General features: G+C 41.2%; 1 protein-coding gene across 1 annotated transcript; it reads right to left on the reverse strand.

Moving 5' to 3' along the window:
• Positions 1-849: 849 nt before the first annotated feature.
• On the reverse strand, positions 850-15,925 carry pdcd4a (programmed cell death 4a). The gene is made up of 11 exons (XM_076091300.1): positions 15,466-15,925; positions 8,920-9,222; positions 8,409-8,506; positions 6,437-6,550; positions 6,017-6,238; positions 5,814-5,911; positions 5,323-5,437; positions 3,662-3,769; positions 2,622-2,732; positions 2,348-2,487; positions 850-2,001 (listed from the first exon to the last, which is right to left on the reverse strand). Exons 1-11 carry the CDS (start codon positions 15,509-15,511, stop codon positions 1,950-1,952), a joined length of 1,407 nt encoding a protein of 468 aa, XP_075947415.1. The 5' UTR covers positions 15,512-15,925; the 3' UTR covers positions 850-1,949.
• Between the last annotated feature and the right edge of the window lie 571 nt (positions 15,926-16,496).

Raw genomic sequence — 16,496 nt, forward strand, 5'->3', positions numbered from 1 at the left:
TAAAAAAAGTTTCTGAATTTTCATCACAATAGGAGAAGTTTGTTTGTTTTCATTTATGCATGTAGTAATTAGCAGAGTAATTATCTATGACCTTAACCTTATTCACGTTTACAATTTTATGAGGAAGCATCGAGACCTTCTTCCATGCATATAATTGACCACTAACGTGTACTCCAGTGTATTTGTATGTGATGTTATCAATTACCCTGTTGCTTGCTCATCAACTAAAGACTATATAATATACTACAGACAGTAGTAGAAAACAAACCATGCAAGTAAAACATTGTAGAGGTAAATATGTAATTTAATTGAAATTTATCAAATGAAGTCCTTATGTAGAGGAGTGTGTTGTGAATAGTTTGCCGAGCTAAATAGTTCAAATAGCTCAATAGTACAAAGATGATTGGATAGAATACAAAACATTAACAATTATAGCACCTATTGGACAGTAGACAGCCACATGCCAGAATGAGTGTCCTGTGAAGTACACCAGTTTCCAAATGTCCCTCGACCGCTTATTTACACTATAAGCATAATAAAACTATTATGACCCATGGCCACTTATCTTAGATGTACCATAAATGGGGTCAAGAGTCAGAGAAAACAAATCCAAGCTTTGGCCTTAAACTGCTTCTTGGTTACAGATAAACATATTTACACCTGCTCTGATCATTAATCATTTAGACTTACAGAGAAGGTACAGGTACAAGACAAGGTTAAAGTATACATTAAGGATCACAACTGACTGATCAGCAAAGGTGATTGATCTCTACTACACTTGCCAAATCACTTACTCCTGGTTATTCATCAATACTGCTGGCATAACCACAAAAAAGAAAAGCAGAAACATAATTTTGTTGCTTTTTAATGAGTGAAATATATTTCTTAGCCACATCTTTAACATTCGTCAACATGAAAAACTGTTACAAACAGTGTCGGAAAAGAATATGCATATCCGAATATGCCTTTAACATACAGTCTTCCAAGATAAACCGAGGTTGCCATTTCACAGACGTATCAAGTTTAAAGACAATTCCCAGATTAATTCTGCTCTCCAGGGTATCATCAGGTTACCTGTCTGGAATCCATTTCTGACCATGTGAGCTGTAGATTTATTTATTGCAAGCAACATCTGAATGCTCAAAATAGTGCTTGTTCAATCTTTTTACTTTTTTTTTTTTTTTTTTTTAAACACAGATTAAACCCCAATTTCTTTTAATATTTTTTTTTTTTTGGAGAAAAGAGCTTCCAAAGTATATTTGCCCTAATGCAAGTTTTAAATAACCACCCAAACACATCTTGATTTGACTGCTTTGCTTTATAAAGTGAACGTTTGGTCTGAGGGACCCAAGATGCAAGAAAAAAAGCGCAATGTCCTTGAAAACATTTCAAATGATGTGTGGCAGAAAAAAAAAATAAAAAAGGAAAAGTTAAATCTTTGTTGTTGAGCTAAATTACCAAGTGCTCACCGACTGTACAGTATCAGCTGTCTTCTAAGTGCTTTTTTTTCATTTCTAGCACTTTACATGGAAAAAAAATAGAGACATGGCAACAGGTGAAGCAAAGCCAGAGACAAAACACCCAAATTCATCTCCCACACACCCCTGCCTGTCAACCTGTTTTTCTGCAGCTCTGACTCAAACTATTCTTGAGAAACAGGTACAAAGGGGTGCATCAACCCAAAAAATAAAGAACTTTCTTACAAAAAGAAAATGTCCAAAACAGTGATTAACAAGATGAATGGAACTCAACACTTCTGTCTACTTTCACCAAACAGCAATGCTGGTTTGTGTAATGACAACATTATTGGGAAGGAACAAGGAAACTTAGGACTGCCAGCATGCCTGGTTTCAGAGGAAAACATGCTGGAGCGGAATCTGGGTCTAACAACCTGTAGACACCCCCCCCCCTCCTCCTCCTCTTCCTGCTGCTGCTCTTCCTCTTGTGGATTAGTTCTTTATTGCCCCTCCATCTCCCTCGCTCACAAAACGCTTTCGTCCTCTAGTGGAAGAAAGAGAGTTTAGAGAAACATGTTAGTGACCAAAAAACCCCAAAACCAAAAATGAATTGATCCTAATAATCTCTCTGTTGTCAAAGCTCGATATAGGTTATTTCTCTGTACCATAGAGCTACATTGGTGTTCAAAAACTTAAAAACCCAACCAGATCAATGAGCCACACTATTGTACTGAGTGACATAATTCTTCATTAAACACTTACACTTTTTGGTTTTCTTATTTTCATGATATTTGTTGACAATAAAATAACACCAGCCATTAGGAATGATTTAATTATGGCGATAGGAAAATAAAACAATGTTTTAAAGTGGTGAGAAATGGCCAACTCACCTGGCGGGATATGCATCCCTCAGCTGTTTGGTGATGACGGCCTCCTGGTAGCAGAGGTCCACAAAGGTCTCCATGATAGAGTGGGCATGTGGCACATCAAGGCTGATTTCTGGGAGCTCATCATAGACACGCTGGAAACCCTACATGGAAGAAGCAGCATATAAAATGGATAGTATGACTACAAGGTGGAACGCACATGAATTTTCATCCGATATGCAAATCATGTCCTTAATAAAGAAAATGATACAAAAAAAACTAAACGCAAGGCACTGACCCTGTTCATCTGATCCACAGTGATGAGGCCTGTTTTCCAGAAGGACTGCAGCAGCTTTATCATCACGTGACTGGCAGTGTCTCCTTTCGACTCCAGCACCATCACTACAGCCTGAAAAAAATAATATAACATATAGAATGTGTAAGAAAGAGTATTCTGCTGCCATCTAATGTCTATCACCTAATAATGAAAAGTCAATGATCAATCCAGATGTGCAATGACCACGTTTAACCACATGGTGGCAGTATTTGCCATTTTACATTAGTTTATAGCAAGAAAAGAGAAGGCGCAGTATTTAAACATTTAACAAACATATTTGAACAAAAACACATTTAATTTGTGGTTATTTGTAGATAATAAAACTCTGAAAAAGTCCAGCCGGGTGAATCCTTTCTAAATGTGCTGCATGTGTAGAACAAATTCCACCTGGCTATGCAACAGTACATGGTGTACTTTGTACACAACTGAGGCCAAAAAAAAATAAATAAAAATAAAATAAAATAAAAAAAAAAACTGAAAACTTGATCAGCCATTTGGAACCAACCCATAATCACACATTTTTATTTACAAAATAAGATGCCACTCAGTTTATTGCCTTTACAGCTACACTCTGTAAATAATCACGAAGCAATTACATTTGTATGGAGGATAGGCCGTTCCCTGTTATGCAATGTGCCTTTCTATTTTGGATTGATCAATTTGGGCTGAGCTCTGTTAATACATGCAGTACAAATGAGACACGCCTCTGCCACACACACACACACACACACACACACACACACACACACACACACACACACACACACACACACACACACACACACACACACACACACACACACACACACACACACACACACACACACACACACACACACACACACACACGTAAGAGACTTTAACCTGTGTAGCTGTTATCTTATCATTATGTGGGGAGAACATGGAGAAAGCTTTTGTTTGTTTTCTTGGTGAATATGTGGAAAAGTGTGTGATGACAAAACCAAACCAAGACTGACACAATAACATCACGTCTTTAATACCTCATAGACCAGCTCATGGTGGAAGTGTGGGACTTCCAGGTCCCGCAGACAGTGCTCTGCCTCAGACACGTCTCCTGATATCAGGTACTCCTTGAGCAAGAGGTTCATCTGGAACAAAGACACAAACAAGCACACACAAATGAAAAAATGAAGAGGGTTGCTTGTTTTGCCTATAAAAGCTAGCTGAATGTAATAAATATCCTTTGGAATTTATTGTGAAGAGACTAAAAGATGGATAGACTGTTAAAAAGACAAAACCAGAGCAACAGAGTGATGATTGAGGCATGAATATTGATGGGTTAGAGGTGTAGAAATATGATGCTAATTATGCGGGATTGTCCATGTTTAAGTGCAGGTACCTGGCCTTTATCTAGGGCACACCTGTATTTGATTCAACACACCCTGGATAAAGAAAAAATAATTCACAGGACTTAAGAGAGCTTAAGTCCTGTACAAAGAGCTGTGTGTGTGTGTGTGTGTGTGTGTGTGTGTGTGTGTGTGTGTATATATATATATATATATATATATATATATATATATTTAAAGGGATTTATTCTAGCAATAACCTGACTTCCTTGGGAAATAAAACTCAGCACACATCTGTCTTCTTGAAAAAGATGAACATTTCTTTTGGAGCTGTGCTTGAATATTTTATTCTCTGCTTCATTTGTTAGTATTCATTTGTTATGTCACTCATAACACATGAACCATTTTGCTTTAAAGCTATTTATGGACCGATTACTCACGCCACTTGAGATTCAAGAGGAGCTTGACAGATGCAACCAGTAAAAGAAACGTTAAAGCTACAAGTCAATTCTGGGTCTAATTCACGGAGCTGGGGGAATGTGTGGTCGTCCGAACATCTGGGGGGAAAAAAACAACATGGGGGGGGTAACGTGGACAGGCAGGGCAGTGACAGAGGACAGCCCGTAGAAACTGAGAGGCTGCAAGTAAGAGCACAACAATAGAGTGACTCGGAAAAAAGTGAGAGCAGCGAGCGAAAGAGGCCTTGTGCCTCCTGCAGCCCAGTGTGTCCCCCTGAAGCTGCGCAACCAGGCAGGAAATCAAAACAGCCTGAGGCTCTGGGGGCTACTGAGGCTCACACAATGCTGTATGACTGAGAACACACTGACAGACAACTCGCACATTTCTAAACATCACTTAAAATGTTGCATAACCTACAATTTACAAGATGTGCACAAACTCCCACACTATCCACACACCCACATTGGCACAAATAATTCCAGAAATTCCAGATCATAGAACAACAATTGTAAACAAAGACAAAGCCGACAGCACGTGGGGTGCAAATGTGTGCATGAACACTGTATGCGTGTGTGTGCGTGTCAAGTCTGTTCAGTTAAAGGCTAGGGTGTGTATCCGTGTCCGCACCTCCTGTGCCCTTGTTTTTGCAATTCTCACTTTTCGGAGGAGAAAAGGCCTCTGCTGACACAGCAACATAGCAGAGGGTTGGCCTGTGGCTCTCTAACCAGCATGCATTTCTGCCTTCTGTTTACCTTACCTTACGTAATGTGAATAAATAAGCAGAGCTTGTCAATACAGACACTCTGCCCTCAGTGCTATGGATCATGAATAAAGATAATTTTGAAAATGGAAACAAGAATGTGACTTATCAGTTTAATGGTTGTTGTTTTTCTTACCTCTTTGACGAGATGTTTGACAGGTCTCAGGCCTCCACCCACGCCCCACACATTATCGAGACGAACCATCTCCCTCTTCATGGTCAGCAGCACTTCGGCACGGTCTAAAGCCACTCTGAAAAAGGAAAACACCAAAAATATTATCTGCACATAAATGGGCGTACATGAAGTCTAGTTATTTTTATAAGCTAGAGTGAGTTACCCAATTTAGCACGAAGCTCCAAAATAGCCAAGATAACACCACAACACCAATGTTTTATTCCATTTAAACATGATTTGATAGGAGGAGGACAACTGCTCCTCATAAAACGTGAAAAGTAGAAGCTTTTCCCAACACAGGGAAGAGGAACGTTTCAGTTGCATCTGTAACCAGGTTTTTGATCAAGGTGCGGTAAAATTAACTAAAGAAAGGCTTAAGAAATCGTACAACTGTTGCAAACAAGGTTGATTTTTTTTGTATTTGCATTTAAATTGCACTCGTCTCAGCTCACCTGGCATGGTCACAGTCCACTTTTCCCTTGTAACAGTCCAGGAACGACATGGGGAGGACGTGGTCTGCTATGGCTCGGGCTACAAACTGGCCCAACATCTGTGAGACATCAGAAGAAAAAAAAACAACATCAGAATGCACGTCCGCATCACATATTTTAGTAGTCCGATAAGTTCAGCAATATGACAAAATGAAGAGGTCTACCTGCGGAGCCTCCGGTGTATCCAGTATCAGGTCTGGCAGCTCTTTGAGTATCTTGTCAAAGGCGCGGGCCATTTCACTTTGTGACAGCATCTTGCCCGACAGATCAGACAGCAGGCGGGAGGTCAGCTCTCTGTGGCTGGCTTTGCCTTCCAGGGACAGTGCCACAGCCAGGGAGGAGAACTCGAACTTATGCTGGCCCAGGTTGAGTCCTTTCAGCAACATCTGATAGGCAGGAAGGACAAATAAGACAATTGAAGATACTACAGTCTCTAACCAGTACTGTTAAGTCATCTAATGATCTGTGCACACAAGCCCTCCATTACTTTGTTCATCCGTCGATCAATTCTCTAAACTCGCTCATTCTTGGTCTGCATGCATTTAGTGAAAGGAAGAGGAAATGCTTCATTTGAAATCATTTACCTGGACCTCTTTGGTGTCTCCATGTTCAAAGTACTCCTGTACAATGGGGTTGACCATTTTTTCCAGTTCCTTCTCATCTACCTCGGGCACAACTGTCGCATAAACTGTGTCTCCCTGTGCAAGAACAAACGCATCGTCAGTCCATCGTCATACACACATATGCCCAGTCATTAGAACGAGCTGTCGAGTACACCTATACGTTTACACTATCAAGGTTTTATTCATGTGCAATCCAAGTCTGAAAAGTTATAACATGGATTAATAATTTCAGATCAATATCACTAAGATTTCTTTTGAAAAGTGTTATCCGTCGCCTTTCTGTTCTTCTGTTATGATATAACAAACTTCTCCCTTTCATCTCAACGTTAGCATTAGCCAATGCCAAGAATGTCGGTCAAAACTGGTCCAACCAACTTTACAGGTGACCAGGTTTTGATTAACCTGGAGAACAATGGACGCATTTATGAAATAATAATCTTAGCAAAGACATAAAACAAAAAGTTCCTACAAACTATATCAGGAGAATAACTACTTTTGTTTTTTTTAAAGGGAAAAGCTGGCTCCAATTGTAAGTCCAACAGCATAAAAAAGAATTACTCAATTGTCTTGACCTCTTGTAAAAAGCCCAAGTTTATTTAACAAGCAAACCAATATCAGTATAAAGAAGGGCTGTAGCTAACAGTCAAAAACACTTATTCACGTTCCTGTTTCCTGCTCATGGTGTGTGATTGTGTGACTGCAGGAGTTGATGGGAGAGAACCAAAACAATCATTTATGGCCAAGTACAGGCTAAAGACTGAACCTGAATGCAACATCTCTTAATGATACTTTAACCAAGATTTGATCAAAAGGTGAGTAAAGGGAGCATTCTCAAGCACATTATAGTTTCCATTACATGGATACTGAGATTATTTTCACATTTTCTCATGTACAAGATGACCTGTACCATTCAGAAATCCTTCATCAGGTGATCCCCTCAGTTGGATTCAAAGGGGCACCGTCTGCACACGTCCCGTGAACTTTTCTGTACCTCTCTGTCCCAGTTCCCATTCAACACACTGACGGACATCTTTCCACTACTCTCCTACGACATTCAAGGACAAATCGCACTGGCTTTTCTGAGCTGTTCCCAAAACCGATATCAACTATTTGACTGACAGAAGCTCCATTCCCACTCTGCATTCAGTCAGCCTGACCTTTACAGGAGACTAACAAACTCGGCCTTCAGCAGCGTCGCACAGAGCATTTGCTTGATAATGGGGTTAAAGATTTAAAAAAAATACTGTTGAATGAGCTGGGACGGAGCCACCGGGATGAAACATTCATGTGAGCGGGTGAGTTTTTAAATGAGCTTCGGTCAAATCATGTGAACTTTTATATATAAAACAGCGTTTTTCCAACAGTTTAATAATAATAAGTTATAATAAATCTTTTATCACATGCCACCCAAGGTATTACAAGCTATCAAAAGAGTTTGATTCATTAGATTGTTGTCCGAGTGAGGACAATCATTATCTGGTTTACAGAGCAACGCCTCTTTTATATTTAGTGGGTTTCAGCAGCAGCCCCTTCAACATCAGCACGTTTGTTTAACACAAGAAATAAAAGGTGTCAGCTTTGATCGATGGGCCTCTTTGGAACAAAAAGCTGCTCCGCACAACAGGTCGAACGCAACAACAACTGTGATAAACCAGCCTCTGCTGGTGAGGCTCTTTCATCAGTGGCACACACAGTTCAGAGTATGTACAGACTGCTGACGGTCAGGTGATAGAAACATTTAGAAAATAAAGGATCAACTTCCACAGCGGAACATAATTGTTGGTTGCAGGCAGCCTGACTTTAGTGACAAAAAATCACTTAAAAAAATGAAACAAAAAAAAGCAGAGAAGCTATGTTTTTTGTTTGAGTCCCAACTCTTTCTCTCTCTTAATATGCATATTATTAACAGTCCATGTCTGCTGTACCCACTCACCTGAGCAGACTCATCGTAGTTGGGGTCCCGCAGATCAGGCTCCTCATCTTCATAAACCATCCCAGCAGCCCCCCAAACTCCTTTCCCACCTGCTCCACCTGCATACAAACCATAAAGGCATGTTCACCTATGTGATTGTGGGGAAAAGAGCCATGGCCACAAACACATTTGGTGCAGGGATTGAAAAGCAGGTCATGTAACATTTCCAACTAAACTAATTGCTGTCGTCAACAACAATCAGTACATGTGCACGAATCACAGGCACCAGAAATTGTGACAGCTTCATGAGCAGAGTCTAGAAGTATGCTAATCAATGTCGTTTTTGTTGTTAACTGCTCAACAAGAAAACAAAGTAAGCCCATGTATTAAGCTCTCGCTACAAAGTTGAACTTTCTCAGGATATAGACAATGTGTCCATAGTTGTTCTCTTCCCTGTTACTGTAAGAAAGGCTGTGCCAGCTTCCCAAACAAAAAGCAGAAAGCTGCATACACCAGAGTAGTTCAAATGTACCTTTCTTTGGCAGGCCTCTGCCTTTACCCGTCCTGGATTTGCGGTCACTGGTGTTGACTTTGCCCTTTGGACTGTTCGGGTCAGTTCCTGACACTTCTCCTGACTCGGAGAAGGACTCGCTGGTGGAGTTGCGTGATGAGGACTTGCGCAGGCGGCGCTTGGCTTTGGCTTTGAGTCGAGCCTCGTGGAGCGCTTTCTCCTGAGGAGTCCAGTTGCCGTTCACCTCCGCCTCATTCAGCAAGTCATCGTCAACGCTGTAGGGATGGTTAGCCTCTGCCAGGTTGTCGTCGAAAGAGAACGCCCCTGTGATCAGAAAAATGGAACAATTGATTAATAATAGCGTTTGGATTTTCAACGGGACTGTAACAAATACTGCAAAGGAATTTTGCCATTACACTGTCATAAAAACATTTTATTTGACATCATTGGACACTAGTAACATATACGATATAGCTCAAAGTTTGGGGAAGACTCTTTCTGCCTTTAACATGACAATGTTCACACAATAGGACAGAACTTGTCATTAGTGGACCTATCTGATGCCCTTGTGGCTGAACGGGAGCAAACCCCTGCAGCCAGTTTCCAAACTCTTGTGGAAAGCCTCTCCAGAAGAATATAGGCCGTTATACATTCAACCGTATGTATGGGTTTATGGTGTCCACATAGTGTTTGCCATGTAGTGTGCATCTATATCTTTAATTTCACTAGAGCGACAAGAGTCCCAGAAACAAAACATATTAGAAAACATGTAAACCACACAACTAAGGAAATCCTGATGGGATACTGAGTAATGATATGTGAATCTATTCTATTATAGATTAGTACAAACAATAGAATACTAATAATCTCAATAATAATTAAATCGTATTTACATTGGTAAATTTATTTCAGACGCATGCCATTTTTACAACTGTAAACTGTAAAAATAATAACAATGAAACTGTTGGAGCTTTGAGACAAAAACCAAGACTGCCTGTACACCTAACACGGTTAATGTCGGTCAACACAATGCTGCCGTTGTGGTGAAAAGACACGGTAATGTTCTGCATTTTGTTGCTGTACATGCAGAAATATGACTCGAGGATTTGGTTTGCACCAAATGGCTCACAACAGTCAGACATGTTTATGGTGTTTGTCTCAGGCTTATCTACGCTACATTACAGATCATATCAGGTGCATTTCGAAAACTGCACCACACCTTTACACCGCAGCAACACCGGCTCAGGGCTTGAAAACAATGCCTTCTGCCTGCGTTTGCTACAGCCACCTCCATATGCCAGGGCCATGTTTTAGGCACACATTAAGCCAAACAAAAAGGCCTTAAACATTAAACACGAGACTGGCAGCACATACTCATGTTGCCTTGCAACACTCACCAGCTCTATCAGCAGCTGCTGTTAAGTTTAGGAGTGACATTTAGTGTCAAGGAACTGCATATACTATTCTATAGTGAGTGTACTGAAAATACTGTTTAATGTAACAAAACATCTGCCCAGGTTGCTTCTTGTAGGTACTGAGACAACAACAACATCATCATGTGGGACTGGAGTGTTCCCGCAGGCATGGGAGGAGGGAGGGAGCAAAGTGGAGCACATGCTGGAGAAATGCTTACACCACATTTTTTATTATTATTCCTGTCTTCTCGCGATCTGTCCGCAGCAGCCAGGACGTGACTACATATGGCATGGTTGGGTCCATGACTGGTCACATGGCCAAGCAGGAGGAGGAAGAATGTCTGGGAGTGTAATGAATACTTATAGTGCTTATGCATGTGCCCAAATGGCAGTAAAATAAGTTATGGCTCTGTAGATTACAGGACATGTGGAGAACACACACACACACACACACACACACACACACACACGCACGCACGCACACGCACACACACACACACACACCTGTTCAAGCCACAGATAAAACTAACTATCTTAAGACACAGCTGCAGTCTGTGTGTTGCAAAAGTACCAAATGGTTTATTAAAAAAATGTTTATTATTCAACAGGTCTCAGATGTTTGACTTGGAGCGTGAATAACAAATGAAAGGAAGCACCTTTGCATGAAGCAGGTCACCTCCGTGAATTAACCCGTTGCAGTAAAAAGCAGCACCACACCCATGGCCTTCAAAGTCTGTAAACAGCCCACCATGTGTCGTGTCCTCCTCCTATTCCCTCTCCTTGCCTCATGTAGGCCACAGGGCCTGCCAGTGCAGGAAAAAACTAGCCAACGGCAGCGTGCCATATACATGACCGGCCAATTGGAAAAGAGCAGAAAAATGAGAAGGCAGGAAAAAGTCGGAGCAGTTTGCCAAGGCGAGAGTTGCAAAACAAGCAGCACATAATGCAGCCAAGCTAACACAGTTTTGTTGTTTTTACCTCTGCAGGGATCATGTGCCTGTGTGACACAGACTTCAACTGCTAAAGAAGTTATTGTCTTAAAAGTTCTAAAACCGTCTGTGTGTCACGATTGGTCTCATAAAGCTGCAGCAACAAGCTCACTCGACAAAATGAAGACCAAACCACACAACAGTGTCATGGTGGCTTTCAAAACCGCCCCCACATTTTACCAGTTCCTCAACACACAGACAGATGCAGAACAGCCAAGGGCCTCTGAACATGAACAGCAGTGTTATGGTCTCCATACAGTAGCAGGGTTTATGAATGAGGGGGGGGGGGGGTCAGTGGAGCACATTCCTCCTGAGGGACAGTCCTAGATTTTGTAACTGTAAGTACGCAGTAATGTATTTTTTGGGGGGGGGGGGGGGGGGGGGGGACATCTGTCAAATACAGCAGCATTTTTTAAAGTCCCCCTCCACCTCATAAAACCAGTTCTACTTGTTTGTGCAGCATTTGACACTGAAAAGTTGTTTTGGCATTTGTCTGCTGGAAGGGGAAAGTTTCTCTGCGCTCACATTAAATCTAAGATTGAGGTGTGTACATATGAACAGGATATTCAACAGCAGCTGGGTGCAGCAGGCAAACTTTTAATGACCACAATATTTGCATTTTCCATAAATTCTTGTTGTTGTTGTTTACAAGTTTTAACTCAAAGACCCAAATCATTATTTAGAGCAGAGTATTCACATGTTTTAAAGCAGCAACACATTTTTCTGCAGATGACACAGATTTTCTTTGCAGGTCTACTGTCAAAATCCTCAACAAACTCACAAAGTGTTTGGATTTAGATTCAGTCAAAACTTTGACCAAAGTTTTCTCAATCTCAGTTGAACATCCTGGTTAAATAAAAAAAAGATCTTTCTCTGTCTACCCATGCACAGAGACACATAAGCAAAAATGTGTGACATCCTGTAAAAAGGTCAAGCAAGCATCTGCTAAATAATATAGGGGACAGACAACCGCTCTACTGTGTACGGACTTGTGGGGATTATCTGTCGGAGGAGAAAAGGGCGGGGACGTCCTGAGGTTTAACTGTCATTTCATTTAAGGAGACTATGACAGAGCTTAACTTGAAAACACGTTTAAGACACATCGCCTAAACGCGTGCGCCTAATGCGGATTAATGCTAATGTACAACAGTGACATTGTAAGCTGGGACCTGGCCGCACATGCTCCACAAATACAAGTACAAGGGTTGCCACTTGTGAAAGACGGTTACAACTTGTTTTTATCAACGCAGCAATGCGTTTTTGCTGACTGTGCTTCTAGAGTCTTCCCATGTACCAGCAGCAGAGCGTTAACACAGATAAGGTGCACGGGGAGGTACATAGAGAAGATTAGAGCTACTAAGATAAACAGTTAAGAGGCTGATAACGTGCTGTTTTTTTTTTTTTTATATATACACAATCAGACAGACTAATTTCCACTCATGTAAAGCAACGCACTACTTTACGGTTTGCTCAGTTTCCAAGCTGAGGAGCTTGATGCCAACGGACAGGACAGTGTGTGCAAACATGTTTTCATGAATGCATGTGAGGGAGAAGGGTTAACAAAAGAGGAGCGGGCAAGACAATAACATGTGTACTCAGCAGGCCACGAAGAGATCTGGCTTGACATCTATGGCAGTGGGATTCTTCTCAGAAGTTTGTAACTGCATGTGTTTACACAAGGAGGTGTGGAAATGCTCTCACGGGTGGGCCTCTACACAGGATTTACAATCTGCAGCTATGAAGGGCTCTTCTCACCGCACAGACCTGTAAACAGGTTATTTGTGGCGAAAAATTACAAGTTGCTTAGTTCATTGATATAAAATGAATCGAGTCTAATGGTCAGATCTAATTTCAGAGTTTATTAATCTAAATGCACCCTCCCTAAAAAAACACAACAGCAAGAGGATTTTGCTTCTAATGACAAACAAAAGCATTTCAGTCTCCTGCACATAGCTGCACCATGGCAAAACTTCATAACTCCAACACTTCAAATATTCATGGAGGGATGTCCACTCGTTGCAGAGGCAACTGCAGGGACGCTCGACTCGACTGGCCCGGTGGCCGCTTTTGCAAAATGACAGGAGGCCAGGAGCCAATTTAAAAAAAACGTTTATAAGTTAATTTATAAGATAAAAATGTATGAACATTATCGCTCTTTGAAATTTTTCCTTTTCAGAATAACTGATTTATTAACTTAAAAACTGACTTAAATTAACATTTTATATGCTGTTCTATGCACTCTGGCACTTAATTTACAACTCAAGTACAAAAGAATTCACATAGTAAATCCATTTAATTTTATAGTTAATTAGAAAATGGTCGACGGGCAACATGGCACCCAAATCCGGCCTGTGCCGCCCGTAAACTAAGTATCACATGGGCTACTGTGTGTAAGAACTATTAAGCGTTCAACTGTTTTGTTATGTGTTGCGTTTATGTCATCAAAAGAGAAGTTATCATTCTGTAAAACTATACTCAAGAACTCTCACACTCAACATAGATGATGGTTTTAGATCTAAAAAAAAAAGAAATTCAATGAGAGGCTTGTTTTTTAGAGATATTTATTATTTTAAAATCAAGTACTTTGGAATTTTCGGCTGCCGGTCAGACTAGTAATTTTAAGACATTGCTTTAGGCTCTGGCTACTTATCAATAATAAATGCATAATAAAATGTAATCAAATGACCCCAAAACAGAAGTCTGTAAAGCCTGATGATTTTGGGAAGATCCATGTTTGAAAAGACATGTGTGCCATACAATGCACGGTTTACATAGTTCTCATACTGTTGACCCACAATGTATAGAGGAGTTGCCCCCCCCCCCCCCCCCCCAGCACAGACAATAGAGTCTTTGACAGCGTGTGTGACCACCCCATCAACAGAGCCCGCTCAATCAAGCGTGGGGTCGTTGAGAAAAGACGGATAAGTCCACACAGACAAGCCCATCTGTGCACTATAGCACAGGCTGCTTTTACGCACACTGCCATAACGCACCAGTTTAACAAACCACGTGGTGTCTCAAACGCACTTTGTCTTACCTCCGTGTAACCTGTGAATCAGTTGTGTCTGACAACACAAACCAAGGTTGTAATGTTTGCGTTTAAATGCCACTCACACCTGTGAACTATCCGTTTGATACAACACAGCTGATCTCGCGGTGCTAACAATACATTATGTAACCTTTAAATACACAGCAAGAGAGCGCTTATGTAAGGCTCTATTGGCTCTTATAGTAGGCTATACATGTCGACGTCATTGCTAGGCTGAGCGAGGAAAGCAGTCCAGGGTAGCATGGGATCAAATACCATTCAAATAAAGCGTCTAATGATTATATCATTATTCAGACATGGTGCGTTTAAGGGACGCGTGTTTGATTGAGAAATCATTATTTAATCGTCGGCGCTACAAGGATCGTTCGGTTTAAATCAAACTTGCTTCCTGTTTTTGTATTTGCCCATGACGAAACTGGCCACCATTGTGTTGTTCAAGCATTTTGTTTATCAACAAATATATAACGCCATGCATAAAAAGGGGATGCAGGCATGTAACGTTATATGCCTGCATCTGGCTCTAAATAACCATTAAAATGCACTGGCTAACACACAAAGTGTTGACACACAAGTGGGTGATTGAGGAAGCATAACATCTTGCAAAAGCACGATCGAGAAAAATAAAAAAAATCAGGAAGCAAGACAGCTCAATCGTACTCATGCATACTCTTGTTTAACACCGTACTCGAACAGCAAAGATAAGTCTGTGTATATAATTACACTCAGCAGGCTGCGCCAGTGTGTGCAAACAACGACTTGTCGAGGCGGAAGTGAGCGTTGTGAGCTCGTCCAATCAGAAACGTGAAAGGGTTAAATGTAAAAGCAGTCCAACAACAAACGCCATAACAAAGCCTAAAAAGAACAACACTTCCAAAAGGGAGTTCGGTTGTACGTGCAGCGTCGTATGTGCAAATATGCGTCCGTGCGCAGTGATTGTTGCACCAATGCACGTTGTTAAGTGTTTGTGACGGAGCACATGGTGGGGCATGGCGTTGCAGCCCATCCCATGCAGGGACAATAGACCTGGGAGAGGACGCCAGCAGGCCCTCGGCTGCTCGGTGACACTCTGCACCGATGCACGCGACACAAAGTGGGGCCGAGTTCATTAACTCACCGTCGACTTTTGGAGCAGAGGACCACGTATCCACTTCGGTCGCCATGGCGCTCTCCAAAAGCTCGATTAGAAATCCTCACGGTGGGCTTCTCCTGTCGAGCTTCAGCTGCCACAAATTGCCCCCCCAAAAAAAAAATCAGCAGTCAAACGTCTGCAGAACGAGGTATTTCAACAGTCTTTTGACAAATGACACGTGCTGGAGTGGAAAATCGCGAGTCCAGGCGCCTATTTTTCGTGCAGCACGGGATCAATGGCAGAAAACACACAAAAAAAATAATTAAATTTAATTACAAAGAGAGGAAATACTATATAAATGAGGAGTGAGGGTTTCGTACTCTTCTCAGCGTTTACGGCTGAGGCGAGTCAATAACGCTGAGCGTGGAAAGGAAAGTAGGTTAAACTAGTCGGAGAGCATTTCAGCAAACAACCTGCAAGATAAACAAAGTCTGTTTTTAACTTTGCAAGAGCGAACGGAGCAAAGTCACGTGAACAAAACTCGGATGGGGAGTGGTCAGTAGAGGGGGTGGGTGCTGGTCGTCTCTGACCAATCACAGAGCAGGACGGGAACAACACGTCTCAATGTAAAGCTTTTTTGCTATGTTATTAGGACAAGCATTAACACAAGTATGTACATCTATATCATTATTATTTTGCCAAGTAATGTTTTACTTAATATATGCCAGTTTATGACCCCAAACATAACATTGAATTAGTCTGTTCAAGAACTATTATGCTTTTTGTAGACATTGCTGCAAAGACTGTTGCTACTGGATGTGTTTGTTTGTTGGCTTTATCTTACATTACGCGTTTGCAAATCTTATTTGTTTTATACAATAAATAGTTCGAGCCTAGGGGTTTGAGATGTTCCTAATTTCTATCTGGTTGGGGACTTCTAAATGTCGCATGTCATTTCCAGCTCACTAGTGTCTTCTATCTAATAAAGGCAAACATGGCATGCAAATACTTCAAAAGGAAATAAATAAGATTGAAAATTGTTTCTGCTCAATTTTAAGGGAGTAATAAAGGTAAAC

Source organism: Anarhichas minor, unplaced genomic scaffold, assembly GCF_050575085.1.
Source record: "Anarhichas minor isolate MPS153535 unplaced genomic scaffold, ASM5057508v1 ptg000014l, whole genome shotgun sequence".
NCBI lineage: Eukaryota > Metazoa > Chordata > Actinopteri > Perciformes > Anarhichadidae > Anarhichas > Anarhichas minor.